The sequence below is a fragment of the Takifugu flavidus genome, chromosome 22 (genome assembly GCF_003711565.1).
Source record: "Takifugu flavidus isolate HTHZ2018 chromosome 22, ASM371156v2, whole genome shotgun sequence".
Taxonomy (NCBI): domain Eukaryota; kingdom Metazoa; phylum Chordata; class Actinopteri; order Tetraodontiformes; family Tetraodontidae; genus Takifugu; species Takifugu flavidus.
In genome coordinates this window covers 1,872,501-1,894,113 of record NC_079541.1, presented here as the reverse complement: position 1 = coordinate 1,894,113, position 21,613 = coordinate 1,872,501, and the positions used below count along the sequence as shown (strand labels likewise).

The window sequence follows — 21,613 nt, the reverse complement described above, 5'->3', positions numbered from 1 at the left end:
ACCCCTCATCAGGACCTCTGGTCACCGAAATGGGCCCAGGATCCTTCAGTGATGATGCAACCAGCACCTCCCTTATGATATGCTATGATATGCTATATAATGCTATATTATGCTATATAATGCTATATTTTGCTATATTATGCTATATTATGCTATATTATGCTACCAGACTCATAAAACTGATGCTTTCTGATGGAAAAGAACTGTTTAATCTGGTGGAGGAACGCAGCTCTGACCAGATTCATCTTCTCTCTCATGAACGGAACACTTTGGTCTCAGTCACGTCCAGTTTGATGTTTAAATTACAGCCTTGTTTATTTGGTTGTGGAACGTTTCAGGTGACGTCAGGCTTGGATTTGTAATAAAAGTAAACTACTCGTTTCCATACATGTTAAAGAATCAAGATCAATGTTTTAATTTCTAATAGTTCTAAGATTCAGTCCAGGAGCAACGGTTGAGTCTGTCAAACCTGTTCTAACCTGACAGGATCCTGGAGCTCAGTGGCTCCAGGGTCACCACTACTTCCAGATGGTGGGTGGGGTCCCCGCAGGGTGGACCTGACCCCACCCACCATCATAACTGTCATAAATGAAGCCCAAAAATGTGATGGGGGACACACAGCATCATTACCTTTTGTTTTTAAAGTCCACAAAATCTAAGTGAAGAAAGATCAATGTTTTAATGCAGCATTTCCAAAACTTCCAAGATTCCAACAGCTGAGTTTGCCAAAGATGTTTTAACCTGTACAGGAGTGTCCTGATGCCTCCCCCTCCCCACTTTGACTGGGAATTGAACCAAGAATCTTCTGCCTTTGAGCCCAGCACCCAACACACTGAGCTACCAGCAGCTCCAGTATCACTGTGTTAGTGGTGATACTGGAGCCACTGAGCTGAGCTCCTGGACTGGATGATGGCTTCAGGTCCTCCCAACAAGCCCAGAAATGTGGCTTCATCGGGGGGGGCAGAACAGAGGCAAGATCTGGGACACACCGCACCCTCAGCTTTGGCCTTTGAAGTCCACAACATCAAAGTGAAAAGACATAAAGACAGCGACTCTTTATTCTAATCATAGATGTCAAACATTCAGGAAACCAATAACTGAGTGGTGGGACAGGACTGTTGGCTCCACTATCAGGCGGAGGGCAGGAGTTGGACCAGGAAGCAGGAGTTGTCTTACACTTAATGAGCTCCCCCTCCTCCACCTCCTCCTCCTCCCTCTCCTCCTCCTCCTCCTCCTCCTCCTCCTCCTCCTCCTCCTCCTCCTCCTCCTCCTCCTCCTCCTCCTCCCCCCCCCCCGGCCCAGCAGCTGCCTCTTCAGTGGTGATTCTGTTCAGGTGCTGGATGGACCCAGTGGGATCAATTACCAATGCCGGTACCGATCCAGAGTCACGGAGGGGTGCAGCAGCGAGGGGCGGGGCTTCGACGATCCCATCACACACAGACATTCTACGGAGAGGGGGGGGCTCAGAACGCCACATCGAGCACGTCGTCCCTGGCAGATGTAGAGACGTGTAAACGCTGCTCCAGGGAGGCGGAGCCACCGGGGATGGTCGCGGGTAAACTGCCCCCCCACCAGGACACTCAGCCACTTTTTTAAACGCTCGCTCTTTTTCTCCTGCTGAGATCATCTTCATCTGGTTTTTGTCCCTTTTGTCCTGAACCTTCGACCAAGTCCTGGTCCTAATCCCGACCAGGACTTGGACCCGTTTCTGTGGAGGCGACGTCTCCTTCCCCCCTGGCCTGGGAACGGCCACCACCTCCATCCCAGATGCCCGAGCTTCTCCGGCCCGTGTGGCTCATCTTCAACATAAAACATCTCGACAGTTTGATCCCACATCGGGTTTGGTCCAATTATCGCAGAGAACCAGAGAACAAAAGAGCGACGGCTTAATGCACCTCGTGTGGAAGCGCGTATTCTTCTCCCACGCTGCGGTGAACCCCAGATCACCCCCCCCTCCCTATTTACCCCCCCAGAGGTGGGGAGCGCTGTTTCCTCTGCCAGTCTAAAATGGTGGAGAGCATCACTGTCCCGTCTGGAGGGAGACGATGGCGAGCGGAACCAGCAGCCTTTAGCTGGACATGATGTATATTCTAATGAAGGCTGAGAGCATGTGGACCCCCCCTCTACCCCCCCCCCCCCAATAATCTGCTGCCTTCTCCTGACGTGCGGCCACGTGCGGCCACCGTGTGGCGCTGTTCTACACCTTTACCTGCTGAGTGGGTCTGAATGTGGTTATTTACGTGTCACATGACTGTGGCGTAAACATATATCGGCGCTCTCCTTCTCTGGCTGAGGCGCCCAGATAATGAGATCAACGACACAACACGTGCGCGTGCTTGGATGGTCATTCAAGACCATGAGGGACAGCAGGCGTCTCACATGCACAGTGGCTAACGTGCACGAGGTCACAGCGCTGTGCCATTATCCACCTGCTATAGCAAAGATCGTAACAGGTTAAACTGAGAGTTGTTGTTTCCACAGCAACGTGGCCACGCCCACTGCCGTAGCGTTAGCTGTGCTAATGCGCCGGAGCTGCCGCCGTTGTTTGTGCTGTTTGTTGTCTGTCGCTCCTCTGTTGAGAAGCTTTGGATCACTGGGGGGGAGTTTAGCTGGAATCAGATAACTGCTGTTATCTAATGAAGCAGATAACGGAGCTTTCTGGTCCAGCCTGTCCTCAACTGTCCTCTAGTGTCATTGCTGACGTTCACGTATGTAGCGTTAGCCTAGCCGCTACACGAAGGTTCAGTTCTGTTCCGCTCTCGTCCGGCAGGGACGCTGGAAATCCGTCCTCGTCCATATGGACGTCCACCTGGCGTCCACCCGGCGTGCACTTTCGCAGACATTATGCAGAGAATTAAGCTAAAGTGCTTCCCGATCGACACTCGCTGGAGCGTCCGCGCGCGCGTTCCCACCGCTTCGTTAGCAAACCCGAGGAGCTCGTTGGCGGATTTATAGCTCGATGCGGCTCATCTGAGGAATTCCATTTTCTGGCAGGTCGATCCTCGAGAGGCCAAACGTGTCACTTGTATCGGCGAGACTGTTGATGATAAAATAAATGACGCGCCTCGTGGCCTGAGCGGAGCCCCCCCCTCTGAGAGATGCTAATGAACGCGAGCCGGCTGCAAACATCGCGGTCGGACACATCAATCTTCATACGTTGGAGCAAAAAAAAAAAATCTATATTGTGTCTTTATTGACAGCGGCGTGTTGTGGGGGTGGGGGGCAGAGAGATAAGAGACAGAGGGGGAGTTTAAGCAGAAGCTCGACGACGGCTGCCGAGGCGAATGCCGTTGTTTTTGTGGGCGGAGGGGAAACATCTTGAGTATCGGATCTTCCTCGCCGCCCGCCAGCTGGGAGGAGTCGTCCCCGACAACCGTCTCCTCCTGGTCGGAGGACAGAACGCAAACCCTCCGACATCCGACCGAGCCGGGCGCCGCTTCCTGACATTTATTCAGAATCACCCTCAGTCGGATCGACTCGGCTGGGTTCCCCGAAGGGGCCGCGTCTGTTTGCCTCCACTGATGTTGCACAAACACCTGACGGACGGGTCGGACATGCTCGCCGGAGCGTGCACGGCCGACCAGCGTGCACGGCCGGCCAGCGTGCACGGCCGACAAGCGTGCACGGCCGACCAGCGTGCACGGCCGGCTGCAGTTTAGGTTTGGCTTTAAAAACACAAAAAGCTTCAGGAAACTGTTCAGAATAAGCAAAAGAGAGGAATAAACAGCGTTTTCGCCTCCTTTTGGCCTGTAACAACAAGTTTATCTCGTATTTCCTAAATCCACTCGAACCTTTACGGCACTTTAAACAATTTTAAGGATCTGAAGAAGCGACCTCACTCCATCGGCTCCACGGACGCCTTTTTTTGTAGAGGAAATAGAGAAAATGAAGCAAGGCTGCTCGCGTGGTATTAAAATCCTTGACAGTGAAAGCTGCTTACACACACACACACACAAACTCTCACACACACACACACACACAGACAGACAGACAGAGACACACACACACACACACAGATGCACCGACTGGCACAGATGAGCGTGCATAGCTGTTCGGCCATTTGAGTAGCTGTCACCGAGCTTAAAGTAGCCAATGAAGCGGGCGAGGAATACTTGTCATGTCCTTCGTACTGTCAGCGTAAGCCGACGGAGGGGCGCTTTGACTGACACGCTAAGTACACAAGCGCGCCGCGGCACACGGGGTCCACCCCCGCGCACCCCCGCTTTCACACGAGCAGGAATAGCCAAACCGCTAAAATGGCGCCTTTATTCACAGGTGACGTGCACACCGAATTGGCTGGATCAAGGCAACCAGGATATAACAGCTGGATCTAGCTTTAGCCCCCTGGACGCTAGCCGTAACTGGACGCTAGCCGTAACTGGACGCTAGCTGTAACTGGACGCTAGCTGTAACTGGACGCTAGCTGCCCGTGCAGGTGACTCACGTAGCGTCTGTCGTGGCGTGCAGCTGACCGCAAAGCCGTGTCAGCATGTGTCGCGGGAGAAACAAGTTAGTCAGCCGATGACTCCGTCATGACAGATGCATTAACGATGCCCCCCACCCCCACTTCGCCCCCCCCCCCCCACCACCCATTGACATTTGGAGATGCGCCCGTCGTGTTTCGTGTTGTGTAACAGTTTCTCGGTCGAGACCTCCTTAATTGCCGCGGTGTCGCACGCACTCGCCGGCTCTGTTTACTTCCTCTGAGCGACACAGGCGGAAGTGGGGGGGGCTGAGAAGAGCTGGGAACGGGGTATGAAGGGGGGGGGGGGGGGGGGGGGGGGCACGGACGGGCGGCATCGCAGAAGCTGCGACATCTGCTGCCGTCGTTAACATTAAAACAAGTCCGTAATTTAAAGTGATTGCTAGCGAGGCAGAAGTAAAGTGGCTACACGGGGGTGGGGGGGGTTCAGAGGGATGAACCGGGTTTCGGCTTGTCAACAGGCAACGGCGCGACGGCTGAAGCTAACGCTAGAAAGGAAACAGTGAGCTAGCTGCAAAGCAAACGACCAGCTTAAAATGAAGCAACAGATGTAACATTAAAACTATAGGCTGCAAACATGCATTAGCAGGTATAATGGGACCTATAGCAGACGTCATGTGACATAATGATGTCACAGCAGAGACTCTCCAGCCAATCGGCAGCATGAACCCACATCATTCTCTCCCAGCCGTTTTCATGGTTACGGCGGCAGCAGCATTTCGTCTGTTGGTGCTAATGCATTATGGGGGGGGGGGGGGGGAATCAAAATAGAGCTTTTTTTATATATCGCTGTGTCCAAATCAAATATGTTTCAACCGTAGAGATGAGATCTTACACCCACTGAGTAGGGGGAAACAAGAGGTGTAAATAAGAGGTTTGATGTTTGCGTCGGGTTTGTGACACTAAAAGAGTCGATAAAACAGTCGATTTGGCGCTTTGAGGGGATCCCGCCGCCTCTTGATGGGCTTAACTCACCGTGGTGGTTTTGACTCGGCCTCCAGGCTGCGTACAGGTCCATCCGGATTTATTGACCAGCAGGTCACAGCCTTCGTCCTCCAAACACGGCACCATCTCGCACCACTGCTTTTTCCGAACGATTCCAGCTGCAGAGAACAAAGGGAGGAGGAGGAGGAGCGTTAAGAGAGGTGCGGATTCAACACGGCGGAAACTGGGAAGGGAGCGATTGGGGGGGGGGGGGGGGGTGAGTGGGGGCAGGGAGGAAAAAGACACTGAGGGATGGAGAGGACAGTGGGACCTCTACCTACGAATTTAATTGGTTCCAGAAGTTGTTTCGTAACCTGAAAATTACGTAAGTAGAGACGCGTTTTCCATGTAAATGCCCTAATCCATTCCAAGCCCCCAAAAATTCGGACATAATTTTTTTTATAAATCATAAAAATGCATCAAAACATGTAACAAATACATGTTACAATTAGATTACCGCACAATAAATGTAGGAATTCAGTGCAAGGCTTCTCCAGGAACAAAATTAACTTTATTACAGGCTAATCTTACATTAGCCGTCATTAGCAACGAACGTTAACACTTGTGGTAACACCGCCACCTAATGGACAAACATACGAACACCCACAATAAATAAAAGTTAAACGAAGACGACACTGGGATGCACACAAACTTGCACATACTGACGTCCCTCCCAGCCAATGGGATGACAGGAAGATGCTAGGCGATAGCCAATGGCAGCGCAGCTACAAGCTAGTTTGCGTTCGCTAAACTCTGCGAGCTGCGAGTAGCAGCGGTAGCGTATTTTTCCTTCGTAACAAGAGGAAATATTTTCCCGTTGAGACGCTTCATAACCTGAAAAATTTGCATGTAGAGACGTTCGTAAGTAGAGGTCCCGCTGTATCAGGAGAGGAGGATATCTCACACTCGTTTCTTTGGGGAACACTTTCGCCCCAAACGTACGGAGCGAAATCAGCGCCAGCGATTTATTCTCTCGCCAACGTCGCCAAACACAAGTTTGAGCAAGTGTGAAAGTAGCACAACGATCTTCATTCAGCCTCCTTTATTTGCAATTTTCATCATTTCTGTTGCCTCCACCGTTAGCTAACCATGCTACATAGTGTATCAGTCAGCCAGAGAGGGGATTAAAACACACACACACACACACACTCCATGCGTGACCCTGAACCCCTGAGGAAGATGAAAGAAGGCGGCAGGTGCAGGTGGTATCTACAGAGGAGGGGAACCAAGATGGATCCTCCCATGGGGTGGGGGAGGGGGGGAAGCATCAATTGTGGGGCATCGACTCCAGAGCCTCTAGCTTCCGTTGCTAAGGTGTTCCTCAGGCCTGCGTCGTCCCTCCCCTGCGTTTCTCGTTACGAACGCAGCCGATGATAAACGGAAATGTCGGAATGAGGGAAAACGTTCTGGAGTGAGGAAAATTTAACGTTGACAGTCGACAGGCGCCCCCGGCGTCCCGAGAACGTCAGCGTTTACTGGGCTAATCTCCAAGATCCGTTTGCGGGTTGTTTCCCATTAATGTTTGAGTGGCGGTGGCTTGCTCATTACGCACGCTGACTACGTTACCCAGGGTGCCCATGGGGCACCGACATCCCCGACATGCACTTCCCTAAACCACAGAGGCCTCGGAGCCGCGTCACAAAGACAAACCTGCGTAAATGCAGCAGACCAGAACCAAGCTAGCAACGTTTTCAGCACTCCGTCGCTATCGGCAACCTCGTAATTATGTCTCTCTAACGATCAGAGGTCCGTTTCCGTGGAAATGGATGTTCCTCATCTTTAACTCATGAAAGAGGCAATTTTGCTGGGTTCTTTTGGGGTTTTAACACATCAAACTTTAGCTTTCCGCCTGCTTTGTTCTGATTTGTTGTGGAGAAATCACCAGTGCCAAAGACAAATTTCCATTTTATGGAAATCTGAAGGACCAGAAAGTTCCGAATTGGAAAATGGGGCTTTGTAGCTCAGTAACGAGGCAGTATTGAAGATGTGGAAGGACAGTGGCTGGCGAGGGGATCACAGGTGACCTTGACGGAAAGGTCAAAGGTCATTAACATGCTTCTCCTCACGTTTCAATCAGAGCTGATGAAGCTGAATAGAGATTCCTCAGCATAAAGCTTACGCTAATGCTAACATCGGCGCGATGGCCTGACAGCAGCATCGTACGGGATCAGAGATCAGAGGTGCTAACAGAGTTAGCAAAGCTAACACTGCTTTTCACCTCCACCTCCGGACCGTCGGGGATCCGCTAAGACAGATCCAGTCCTGCTGCTCTTCCTACAGATCGTCAACAAATCCATTCAAATGAATTTTCACAAATGTCCGGTTTGCACTGCTAACAATGCTAACAGCGGCACATGATTAGCATACTTGTGTGTCCCTCTGCGTTCAAACAATTAATGAAACCCTGGAAATAAAGTCCACGACTCTTTTTCCGAGGAAAATCTCCAGGATCTTTAATAACTTTATCTATTTTCGCCACTTCTTGCTTCTTTTGCTCCATTTTCCAAGTCATCAAAACACAAAAAAAAGGGAGGAAATGAAATAAAACCGTCTTCCGCCGAGCGGCGTTCCTCTCATAGCCCCGCCCGTTAGGAATTCCGGGGAGTCCGACCCCCACAATGTCCTTTTTCAGGGACCCTAATCACCGTTTCTCTGGTCACATGAAGTCAGACGTGATTTGTGGGTAGATTAATTACCCCCCCCCCCATGTTGATTAGAACCAGCTTCTAAGGCGACGGACTTTGAACGTCTGAAGCACCTGTAAAGCTGCGGTTCGCTTCAATTCCATCACACAGGCTTCAAAACGAGACCAAGATTCCGGGGGGGACAACAAAAGCCGAGGAAACTTCCCAAACAACTTTTCACAGCGATCCGCTTCCCTTTGATTCCCATCTGTCTGCTCCACGTCTCCTGCCGCCAAATCCGAGCTAAATTAGCTAAACACCAGATTCCCGCCTGCACCAGGAAAACCATCCACCTTCGCTCCCCCCCCCCCATGAATTGATGGGGAGGACAGCCGCCCTGATTTCATATCTATTGAAAGGAATGGGGCAATCTCTCTGGTGAACATGTGACCCGTCCAATAACTGGGATTTATAACCCCCCCCCCCCTTCCTGATTCGCATCGCTAACAAAACTCATCTCCGCGCAACATCCAGGAAGATGGCGAGGCTATCTGCCGCCAGTGGACCGTATCACAGGCACTGTGTGTGGGCAGGAGCGCGCCACAGGACTAAACACACACACACACACACACACACACACACACACACACACACACACACACCGGTGGTGTGTAAGGAAAGTTATCAGCTGTGGTTTCATCAGCGGGAGATAAGGAGCAGAGATGGAGAGAACATTATTACACCCTCCATGGGACACTTATCTCTCCACCAAATGGTCCATCATCCTCATGTCAACAGCCAGCTCCGCGGCCTAATAAATTCCCTCTAATGCTTCGCCAAGCCGGCAAATAGAGAGGGAAGGAAGGAGGGATGAAGATAGCAGGAAGCCAGACAGGAACGACGGATCGGATCGGCCCTAATAAAGGATGAGAGGACGAGATGATGCCAGGCGATAATTAGGAGGGGCGCTCATCGGATACGTGGCAGCAGCTCCGCTCGGACCGACCGCGTTCACACGTTCCCGGTTGGGAAGGAGGCGGAAACGTTCCCGGGAACTTTGCAGACGCATAATGTTCATTTTCAGCCGGTTCCAACAGGCCTGTCACCATGACTCCCGATTCGCTGCAATTAAAAATACACGGAGCTCTCTCTCTCTCTCTCTCACACACACACACACACATTTGCATTCCCTCCTCAGCCACTTCCTGTTTCCCTTCGTAACGACCTGCCAAACAGCCTTTTCTTCACTCGTCATGTCACGCGGCGTTTCCTCTCTCCCGCCTGGCGATCGCACGTGCCTGCGCACGGAAACACTCTCCCAATTATCGGCCCCATTCCGTATCAGACGTTCCAAGGTGCCTCCGTGCTCCGTTTGACGGGACGGGAGCGCCGTCTCCGAGAGCCGGGGGCCACCTTAATGAAGTGGAGCCAAACAAAAGGCTTCCGGAACGTTCCGGCCGAGCCCCGATCAGAGCCCGCGGTTGGCTTCCATCACACAAATCCCCTCCCGCGTCTCCTTTTCCAGCGGATTGCGCCGTCGGGATAATTAAGCGCTATCGGACCTGCCGCGGTGGGCCCACGCTGCCCAGACCTGACCGACCCAACAGGAATTAGGAGGCTCGCTGGAATCGCCACGGAAGGAGCCGAAGCAAAAGAATAAATCCTGGTGCTTTGTAATTAGCCAGCGGCCGCTGATCCGCTCGCCGCCGCGCTTTCATGTCTGCCCTCTATTCTTATTCCTGGTTCTCCACGCTCGGGCCTGTTTCCGGCCGAGCGCCTCGCCCGACTTTCATGAGATTATTCCACCCGTTTGGCGGCCTTGATGAGCGCCTCCGCCGTCGGGACGTCCAGAAAAGCCCCGTTTGGCTGCTTCTTTCCCTGCTAATTTGTGTCCCAAATATCTTTCGAAACTTCAAGAGGCAGAAATAATGAGATAGCGTGCTGACAGACTTCAGCTCCGAGCATGTGCATGTTTTTAAATTAAAGTTGTTTTTTTTTTTTAAAAAAAAAACCGGGTGGTTAAAACAGAAATGTGCCGTTGCAGACAGGAGGCATTAGCTGTTAGCTTAGCTTCTAATTTCTGTTTTGTTATGAGTAAAATTTGCGAATGATTTCCTCGAACACACAAACTCACCAGCTGCCACAACACAGCAGAAAAGTGTTGTTTTTATTTAAAAATTAAAATAAGCAGCATGTCAGATTTTCCCACCCGCCCGGAGACCACTCGATATTCCAGGATTGATGTTGGCGAGAGGATGCGCTCGCTAAAGTGGGTCTGCGACCGCGGACATCCGTCAGCTCCTCCGTCAGCTCCTCCGTCGCTCTCATTACAGTTGCAATTTCTCCATCTGTCTGCCTAAACGCCTCGGGGGGGGGGGGGGGGGGCTGCACCGCCCCGGCAGTCGCATGATTGAAGGTAAACTTGCGGCGAGAGCTCCTCAGCATCAGCCGGGAGGCGTTCAGGAACAGTCAGGCACATGTCACACCCTCCCTTACTCCTGGAAGCTAACGTGTGCAAGCTAGAAGGTACCTGAAGCTAAAATAAAGATAAATACATAAAGGATATTGTGACAATAAACTTAAAAGCCACGAATCAAACAGGTTCCTGGTCCCCTGTGGCTGCAGCTTCCTGCTTCAGCCTTTCTTCTGCACATTATTCCTCCTGGTGCAGACTTGGCACTGCTGTGTGTGTGTGTGTGTGTGTGTGTGTGTGTGTGTGTCACCAGGTGCCACTGATATCGTTGCTTTGCAGATGTTCTCTGACATTTCCTCTTGGCTGAAACTGAGCAACAACCCCTAATTTGTGGACTCAGACCCACACGTAAACAGGTATCTGCCAACACACACACACACACACACACACACACACACACACACACACACATTCCGAGACAAAAGAGCCCAAAAGGACGACGGTGTAGAAGACTTTACACCATCATCACTGCTGAAGCCGCGTGAAAGCACCAACGAGTCTATTCAAGAAACTCCTCCACACACATTAGATCTGCTAATTAAACGGAAGGAAACGTCCCTCAGAAGACTCGAGATCCGCCACTTCCATTAGGGAGGAACTTTTGGTGGAACAGCTTCAAACATGAAGGTCCTCACGCTGTGTCTGGTATGAAATACACACACGAAACAGGAAGGAAGTAATTACAGAAGGGATCCGATCACGTCACCAGCTGACCTGAGGAGTCCGGATGGTCACCACATGGTGGCGCCGAGGGGTTCAAAGCTTCCATTTTACAGTTTCTTTTATAATGTTTTGCTACACTGGTTAAAGTTAACCCCAAACTGCTCTTTAATCCCTGAGAATGTTAAGAAACGAACTCATTAAACATGTCGGAACACGTGGTTCTGGCTCAGTTTCCTCCTCCTCCTCCTCCTCCTCCTCCTCCGCCTCCGCCTCGCGTGACACGCCGACGAAGCGCCGCTCGTTGACTGATGTGAACACCCATTGACTTAACTTCCTGTTTGCTCACGCTGCCGCGATGGCGCCGCCGCCGCCGCCACCACGGGTAATGAAGGTGACGACGCTGACGCTGATGACAGACGACGCGGTGACACACTGAGGATGGAGCACAATGTTCCCCTGGAGGCTGCACACACACACACACACACACACACACACACACATGCTCTGGCATAATTAGCCCGCTCACATATAGCACGAGGCCGTAAAGCGCGCACTGATGCGAGCGCTCACACGTGCACGCCCAGATGCGCCGGCGCCCACCTTGACGGCGGCTAACGAAGAGCCGCTACAGCTGGTGGGGGGCCTCCAGACACCCCCTCTTGCTGGGTTTTGATGATTCTTGTCGATTTAGCCTCGCTGACCTCTACATCCAAACTAATCCGCCTTAAATTATGCATAACCTTTTACTTGGCAGAGCTTCCCATAAATCTGTTTATTCCCCGCTCGCTCCCTACAAAGCCCCCTAAACAAATTCCAATTAAGCAAAACAGCACGAATGATAATTCAGCCCGTCCTGGTCCCCGAAGCAGATAAGAGCGTAATCATGGCTGGTAAGTGCGGGCCGGCTCAGGAGGGAAGCGGGTTGGGTTCCCTTGGAATCGGGAATCCAGCGCTTGTTATTTCCAGGTCATCTGGTCTTAGCGGCCCAAGTCTGTCTTTGTTTAGGCGGTAAATACAGCGGCTGCATGGAGATCTGCTCATAAAGACGTTCTTGGAGACGAGGAACACAGACGACGCCTTCATCCGGAGGAGGTGGTCCCACAGAAGACCCAGGACACCCTCAGTTTCCCTGGGAATGCTGCGCGTAGCCGGGGGGGATGGAGGTGTGGGCTCATGCTAAGCTAGCAGGAGAAGATGGAGGAGGTTAGGCCTGCCGAGGCCTCCTCCTGACACGGAGGGAGCGGAACGATCCTTTCAGGAAGTGTGGCAGCACGTGTCGCGCCGCAGCAGCACGCTAAAGACATCCGGCGCCCAATAAAACATGGTTACGTGCGCATCGCTCTCTCCAAACTGTGGATTCTTACGGAAACGGGCCCATTTCAATCCGATCTCGAACTGGTACTACAATTCCGCCTGACCGTGGGGGGGGGTGGAATGATTCCGCCGGCAGCAACGTCGAGATTCAAGGTTTTTCCTTCTTCCCGTGTTTTTTTCTTGTGGCAAAAAGAAGTTCGACGTCGCCGCTGCCGCCGTTTTCATATTTGTGACTGGAGAAAAGAAGGAAATTCTCGAAATTTGCAAGTTCGTGCGCTCCGAGGTTCCGCCCATTTTATCAAGCCAGGCTCGGGACAGCTCGCTTTCCCACAATGCATTTCACCTTATCCAGCGACAGCAGCGGCGTGCGAGAGCAGACGTGCGAGCGCGTCCTCCAGACGTTCACAACAACATTTATGTGCAGCGAGCAGCTTTTTAAATTTTCCTGGAATTGTTGCTGCCTCCGCACGGACACGCCGCCGCTCCGTTCCTTCCTTCCATAATAACAAAACCCTTTCAGGCTTTATCGCGCCGCGGGCTTTGGCGCCGCCGACAACGCCGCGGCTTGTTTTATTAATTCCTTTTGACAGACGTGGGCAAATAAAAGCCAGAACCGGCGTTTACCTGAGGAGAGCCCAGCCGCCTTTTTCGGAGCGCCGCGTTTACCGCCACACAACGGCGCCTCTCGGAACGCCGGGCCGAGGGTAAACACGCCTCGTATTGTGTTCAAGGCCACGGAAAGAAGTGAAAGCTGGGAAGTTTCCTGACAGCAGGTGACGCTCCGTATATGTCGGAGCGTCCTTCCTTCAAGGGTGAGCGACAGCAGCTGCCCCCCCCCCCCCCTTCCCGTCTCAAAGGCAGGGACAGGGAACGCCTCCCACCGCCACCCTCCCCGATAGTCCCGACCCAGTTAAGAAGCTTCTGTGACTGATAACCGACGCAGAGGCCGATAAAGGATCCGGGACTCCGCTCGCAGCAGCAGGAACATCAGTTATGTATTTAGGGGGGGGGGCTCGGCATCCACCTCCGCTCCGGAATCTTCTCCCCTCCGTCTGCGCGGTGGTCTGACAGCTCTCATCTCCTCCTCGGACCCTCGGTCTCTGCCAGAAAAGTGCTGAGTTGCGGATCAGAATCCGGCCCCTTTCCACACATCAATCCGATGTGTTGAGCCAGGAAGGGGGGGGGGGGGGTGAAGCTACGCATCCAGGAAAACTCCTCAAACTTCATGTCTCCAGCCGCATTAAGCCTGTTTCCATTAACCTGTTTATGTGCCTGTAAATCACTGCGGACACAAACGGGACCGAGGGGCCGGAGAGTGGCGCCACTTGACCCCGGCGCCATTAAACCCAATTGAAACCAACAATAAATCTCCGGCTTCCTTCATCAACTAAAATGCTCTCCGGCGCTGACGCGCGGAGCAGGAATCAAACGGGATCTTTTCCTCTTGTAATCTTCTCCTGCGACGGTTCACTGATGCCTAATTGGAGAATTAGTGCCGCCCCCCCCCCCCCCCCCCCCCCCCAACATTCCTGTAAACTGGGAGCGGACAGGAAACCATTATTTCACATTGATTTCTTTATCCTTAATATGTTCCTGCTGCAGAGCCTGTGAGGCAGGAAATTAAAGGCCTCGAGAAAAGTTTGTTAGGAGTGTGTGTGTGTGTGTGTGGTGTGTGTGTGTGGGGGGGGGGGGGGGGGTCGCAGTAAAATGGCCGCTAAAGCCTGATGAGGAGTGTTATGAGGACAGAAGAATGGACCCTCGCGTTGGGGTCGGGTTTGACCCACCCCGGAGGCTCCGCCAATTTAACCGTGACATTTCCGAGGATCAGCGAGGATCAATAGGAAAGGTCAGAGAAACAATGACCCCCCCAGGTGTGGTGACGCCGTTGGCATCCTGGCGCCGCCACGTGGGCTGGCTTCCACCTGAAGCCCCTCCCCTGAGGATGACGCACGCTCTGACGCCACCAGGCGTGCAGATAGGGACGTGTTGGGATCAACAAACTGATACCAGAGGGTCCAAAACGCTACCGTTCCGGCATTCCGGACCTACTTTTCTGCGCACGAGTCCAGATCCTCCCGGCAGGTTTCGCCTCCACCGCTGCCAGTTTGCAACCCGCCCATTGGGTCTATCATGTGTGCTGGTGGGGTGTGTGTGTGTGTGTGTGTGTGGGGGGGGGGGGGGGGGGGGGGGGCATCGTGCACTCTGGATTGTAAACAACAAATCGATGAGCTCATTTGTCATTTGGTTGGAAGGAAACTGGGTTTTCTGAGGGGGAGTGAGGGCGGGATCCACTTTCCCAAACCAAATGAACCAATCAATCTCAGCTCTCTCCTGGGACGCCCCCCCCCGCCCCCCACACCAGGGGGAGCGGAGCCGCGCACGTGCACGTGCGAAAAGGAGGCCTGGCTCTTGTTTTTCTTTGCTCTTTTTCGCGTTCGCTGCTTCCAAAGTGTCTCCGAGTTCGCGTCTTCCTCCTGTTCTGTAGCGCCGCCCACGTGCGCTGCTCCTCTGTGCACGGCAGCCAACGGGTTCTACTGTTCCGCACTGATGGTGTTTTGTGTTCAAGTGTGTGTGTGTGAGTGTGTGTTTGGGGGGGTTAGCGCAGAATGTTCCTGCCAGAGTGCTGCTGAAGCTGAACGGGCCTGGCAGGTGGATTATTCCTCGTGCCGCTTTGTCCCCGGACAAATTTAAAGGCAGCCTAACAACAAGGCACCATGGGAAAATGTATTGGGGGAAGGGGGGGGGGGGGGGGTGTTTGTGTTGTGGGGGGGTGGGGGGGGCTCCGTCCCCTCGAGTTCAGGTTTTATCCCATTGCAGCATGGAAGTCCTTTTCCTGTTCCAGCTTTAACACCGTCCCACACCGTTAGCGGAAATGCTGCTAATGCTAACGACATCTGAATCTGAATCTGATCGTCCCTAAATAAAAATAAACAACACAATAAACAACCGTTGTGTTTCATTTGCTTGGAAAAGACAGACGAACGCGTTCGGCGGCAGCGGAAAAGTAGGTCGACTGGTTTATTTTCGAGCCGTGGAAGAATTATGGTGACTTGGTAATAACGCTGCGCGACATGAGGACCAGGGACCAATCCAGAGGAAACAACAACAACAACGACAACGACGACACTGGTGGGAAAAATGCAAGAAGGAAAGAACACAGATACACAAAAGACTTTTGGGCTGAGAGTCGCTGCACATCTCCGTTATCCTTTCCACACACACACACAACACACACACACACAGTTGGACCAGCCTGTGGTCCAGATCAGTCCCAGTTTCCCAGTGGGGTCAGCACCAGAAACCCAACCAGGATGAAAACATCCGAGCCGACATCTGTCTTCTCTCATTCATGGACTGATCCCATCATTTTATATTGAAGATTTAACAGAAAGGTCCGTTTACAATGTTTGTTCCTCAGATTTAATTTAAACAATAAAGAAATAAAACTCGGGAACGTTCTCCAGACGAGTTCATAACGTCGGTGGAAACACTTCAGGATAGACCGGGAAGTATTGATGTTTACCGCTGTAATTAAAAGCCATTTCTTCTGGAATGATGTCATCCTGCTCATCGGGGGTCCGTGCACTGGTGCGGCCGCCGCCGTGCACGATTTAATGCTACAATTAGCTTCACAGCGGTGATCTGGACGGGCCGGCAGCCTGCTCTGGAGAAGTGCTGCAATAAGTGCAACAAAGTGGCGCTCCACGTGGGCGGGGCTTGCGGGGGGCGGGGCTTGCGGGAGGGGCGGGGCTTGCAGTGGGGCGCCGTCTGTAACCTCTGCTCCCTCCAATCTGGCCCCAGTTTACCCATTTCTCACAGTTGGGATTAAACCAGTTTGATCTGATGGGACGAAGGTTCTGAACGGGTCACTTCTGTCGGGCTTCTGGTTTACTCCAACAGAATCTAATCTCGGCTGCGTTTATATTAGCATTAGCGCTAGCGATGGAGTCATAACCAATTCAGACCATTCCTGCGACACGAAGAGTTGACCTCTGACCTCTGCTCCATCAGCGACTCAGCACAGATGTTGGCCTACAGATGTTGGCTATCCTCGAGCACCTAAACTGGGCTCTTCAAACGAAACCCAGCATGACTTCCTGCTCAAATTTATCCCCTTGAAGTAAACAACAACAAACGTCTGATGTTAGCGGCGTTAGACACACACATCACATAACCAGATAGCTCCTCCCCTTTCTCCCACACTATACAACACGTGTGCGTGTGGTCATGTGGACACACACCAGGGTCGACACATGTTGAAGGACAGCATGTTCAGGTTCATGACGTCAACTGAAAACCTTCGAAACACAAAGGCGACGCGCGGCAGGAAACGCCGTCGGCGACGTCCTGTTGAGCGCCGCCCTCAGCTCACGGCTGGAACACGCAAGGACACATCAGTGCTGCCTTAATCAGAGGAAGCGAGAGAGGCGGAGAACAGAGAGAGAGAGCGATAGAGCGAGAACACACGAGCCCATGTGTGAGCCACCCCCCCCTCAAGGTGAAGGAGACGCCGTTTGTATTCATTTGCCTTTATTTTTACCCTAAATCTAAAGACCCTAAATACGGCCGGCGATGATGCAGGCGTCCAGAGGGAAGAGGTCCCGTTTACGTCACTCATCTACTGTCTCCGCCTCTAAAACGGCGATGAGAAGGTTCTCCTGGCGTTGGAAAGGTGGGCTTGATGGAGGTGTCCAAACCCAAGGACGTACCGGTACCGATGGCCACACCCACCATATTTAGTCCGTGTTCAGACAGTTAGCGTAGCATGGATGCTTTTTTTTACCCAGCAAGCCATAAGCAGGAGGGGCCTGCTCAAGGTTACTTCCTGTTATAAGGCAGTATTTCCTGTCACTGCTGCTGGACACAAAGAGACTAAATGAAGTTGGTTTGTGTGATGAAGCGGCCTCGACATTAAAGCAACACAACAATCGACATTAAAGCAACACAACAGTCGACATTAAAGCAACACAACAGTCGACATTAAAGCAACACAACAATCCACATTAAAGCAACACAACAGTCGACATTAAAGCAACACAACAATCCACATTAAAGCAACACAACAGTCGACATTAAAGCAACACAACAATCCACATTAAAGCAACACAACAATCCACATTAAAGCAACACAACAGTCGACTTTAAAGCAACACAACAGTCGACATTAAAGCAACACATCGGCCCACCTGCTCGCCCCCACCAGCGGGGGCTATCAAACGGCGCCGTACGTTATTAAATGAACCCGTGTTCTGATGAAATTGCTAAGCCAGCCAATAAAGGTAAATCACCCCCCTGGAAAAGCCAATGTGCGGCGTCAGGAGAGCGACCCCTCCCGAAAAAATGAGCAACGTGTCTTTGGGAAATGGACTGGGGGGGTCGGAATCGGGCATATCAGCGCGAGGTGGGGGGGCAGGAACGCAGCATTGACTACCTAATTATGCATTTTATCATTTCAGACACAACAGAGTGCCCCCCCCCCCTCTTTAGCGTGCGCGTGCAGCTGTTCCACCGTTTAATGAGGAGATAAAGAATAATCACAGGCCGCCATATTTACATCCACCCAATCACGTCTTTCTGCACCAGCACGCAAATGTTCTCCAATAATGGGGGGGGCCACGGGGCCACAGGGTCACGGGGCCACGCCCCCCCCCGGCGCTTTTCAAGGAGCATCACAAAACAATTGTTGACGCAACGCAAGTTGACCCGACGCGGCTTTAATGGCGACAGTAGCGCGGCGTCATTCTCCCCTCCCGTTGACTCCTCCCCCACGTCTGTGGCGCTCTGAGCCAGCAAAGCATCCTGGGAAAGTAGCAGCAGGTCCGTGATGCTGCGCCCGCCCGCCCCTCCGAGACCTTTGTTGCACCATCCCAGACCTGCAGACACCGTCGGGGGAACGTTTTCATCAGGTTCACTGACTCGTTCACTTGACCTCTGCAAAGGTCACTTCCTATCTGGACAGCAACACCCCCCCCCAGTATGTCTACTTCCTGTTCCTGACAGGAAATGGCAGCGCTGGCACCTACAGGAACCGCTCTCTGGAGGAAACGCTGATCAATGCTGCCCCCTCCCTGCAGGAGTGACCCTCCTGGTCCTGGCTGTGGTTTATTCTGCTCTGGCTGCTTCACCCCCCCCCCCCCCCCCCCCAGGAACACAGAAGAATTAGTAGCTCTTAATTATTTGGTCGGCGCTGCAGCGCTCCGGAGAAGAGACAAATCCCCCTCACGCGGAGGAACTTCTCTCTTCCGATTATCCCGGCGAGGAGGTGAAGGGGGGGGGGGGGGGGGGCGGAGCCACGACGGATGAGGTCGGAGCGAGACGAGGGCCCCGGTTCTGCTCGCTCTTGAAGATTTACACGGCGTGGATGTGATGGGCTCGTTGGAAGAGCCCCGTAATCCTTCGCCGCCAGAGCCCGACGGCTCGTTGGAAAAGCCAAACGGCGCCAACCTCGCCGCCCGCCGTCCCTCCTCATCAACACTCAGCGCGGCGCCGATCCGCGGCTAAAAGCTTCCGCTGTGAATTCATACACACATTAGCGTCCGGAAGCGAGTGGCCGGTGACTCGGTTGCTGGGGCAACGCTCCCGTCCTGCAGCAGGACAGGAACGCTGCGGGAGAGGCGGGAGGAAGCGCAGCTCTCCTCCCATTTGCATGTGCTTATCGGGAGCTTCTCCAGGAGAACTTCCTGGTCGGAGACGGATTAATTATAATAAAACACAGAGCGAGACGCACAACAGCGGCGCATCAATAACCTCTGACGCTATCATCCGCTCAGAACCTTGGAACACCTGGGTCCACTCCATCAGCGTCCGGCCCGGATTTATGAACGTGCGCTGCAATGGATTGTGGGAGGGAGCGATAATGCGGCTTCATTACCAGCTAGCATGAGCGTCCGCCTGGATGCATTAAGGCGTCTGTTAGAGCTTCATCATCCGGACCATTAAATATTCACCATCCTCGTATGCATATGGAATTACAGCAGCACGTTGGCCGTCTAATTCATCTGTTCCTGCTCCCACATCCGTCATTGGGTCGGGAACAAGCTAACCCGGAGCGATCTTTCTCTATTTTTTTGTTTCTCCGAGAAAAGTAATAAAGATAATAACGACAAGAACGGGAGCTGCTCGACTTCTTCATCGCAGATCAGACGTGGAAAATCGTCCGTGCATCAAGAGCGAACCTTGATCCGGGCCGCCGCGCTCCGAAAGGGAATTCCGGAGCGTCGCTCAGTGTCTTTGGTGGCTGCGAGTTGCTCCTTAATGAAAAATTTAATTCAGAAACAAGCAATTATTTTTTAAAGAAGCGTGCAAATGGATCTATTGTATTAAGGAATCCAGTCGGGAGGAAGTCTGCACGGCAACATAATGTGAGGTTAATGAATGGAAAACTTACTGTAGCTCTGCTTTAGCCGGAACGCCGGAGAACGGCATTTTGCATTCGTTTTATGCTAATGCGCAGCGCTCTTCAGCTTTTTCACCCTCGGGGCGAAACACAAGCGTTCTTTGTATTATATTTCTGCTTGTCATCCTGCAAAAACACAAACCGGCTCAGTGTCTCTGCCTGTAAACCCACAAAGAAGCTGTTTTGATAGCAGCCGCTCTGGTGGCGGGGCGCCACATTCATATTTCGGATTTTTTTCCCCGTATAAAAAGCCAGAGAAAGGAAGAGGAAACAAAAAAAACCAACTCATTCGGGTCTTTGGCATTTTGTCTGGCAGCGGTTTGACAGCGAGAGGAAGATTTTAGTGACAAAGTTTTTTGTTCTAATGCATCTCACTTCCTGCCTAATGCATCTCACTTCCTGCCTAATGCATCTCACTTCCTGCCTGCTCATCCTTTTCATCCTCATCTCTTCGACTTTCACTTCTATATTAAGGCGCCATCAAACTCACAAACCTCAGGAACGTTTTGTGCTGGTTGTTGCACAACGTCGGGACATTTTAAAAGTGCTGACTGAGCTTGGAAGGCAAGCTAATGCTAGCAGGAATCAGGCCTTAGACGGACGACCAGCAGGAACTGGAAAATTAAGGTTCACTATTTAAAGTTAAGTGGAAAACCAACGTCTGGATCACATCAAACAAGACAAAAAGGAAGAAATCCTCAGTAATCTGAATCATTCCAAGGCGGCTGATGGTCTTTAGCGGCAGCTAACATCCTCCGATTCAAAGAAAACCGCTGTTAGCATAAAGAAGATGGAAACGGCGGCTTTTTCTCTCCCTGCTGCCAGCAGCTCCGCAGCAGAGCTACGTGAGCGGGAGGCCTTCACCCCTGTTGCTATGGCGCTACGACCTGGGAGGAAGCCTCATGTCAATACAGCCAGCGCCGCGGCGTCGCTACCTGCTGCTGAACAACCGTGATTCAGCCCTTTCCAACATGGTTTTTAAGCTAACAGGCTAAACAGCGGAAAATCTGAGCCCAATTTAGCGTCTTTGTGTGAGCTGCTTCAGTTTTCCGGGGCACGACAGAGCGAGCGCGTTCGACGCGGCGAGCCCGACGATCCACGGGGGAGCGTCGACGCCAAGAACAGCCAGCTGGCGATACGCGACTCGGGATGAACTACATTCCTGCAACACTGAGACAAGATGTTCCCGTCTGGTTTCCGCCACCTCAGGCTGGTCACAGAAGTCCCAGGAATAAAAACAACCAATTAACGGAAAGATGGTTTTGGTCACACGCCGTGTTGATGTCACTTCCTGCCTGAACCCTCATATTTGACGCTTTCATCACTGTGGGCAGCAGCACCTGCTACACCACCATTTGAATCCAGCAGCAGCTCAGGCCAGAGCCACACTGACCCCCCCACAGCTCTTAGCTTAGCCTCTGCGGCGGCTAACGCTAGCTGGCAACTTTCTCTCTCGCTAACAGTGTGTCTGGCTCTCACTCCATCACTGTCCTAACAAGGATCGATACAGTTATCAGAGGGAAAAAAAAGGCCCCGAGAGCATGAAATCGCAGATGGAGGGGTGTCAGCGTCGCCGTGGCGAGGGAGGCCTCCGACGGCCGGGGGGGGGGGGGGGGGCTGCTGAGAGGCGGTGGGGGATGAGAGAAGGAGGACAACAAACAGGAAAGAAAAGGTGG

The 21,613-nt window shown here is 52.5% G+C and overlaps 1 protein-coding gene across 2 annotated transcripts in view; it reads right to left on the bottom strand.

Annotated features, from left to right (window-relative positions):
• LOC130519052 (chemokine-like protein TAFA-5) overlaps positions 1-21,613 on the bottom strand; it is a 74,944-nt gene that overhangs the window by 5,031 nt on the left and 48,300 nt on the right. For both annotated transcript variants that reach the window (XM_057022118.1, XM_057022119.1), the window contains exon 3: positions 5,459-5,586. In XM_057022118.1, the coding sequence (XP_056878098.1) occupies positions 5,459-5,586 (128 nt within the window). The remainder of the gene's footprint in view (positions 1-5,458; positions 5,587-21,613) is intronic.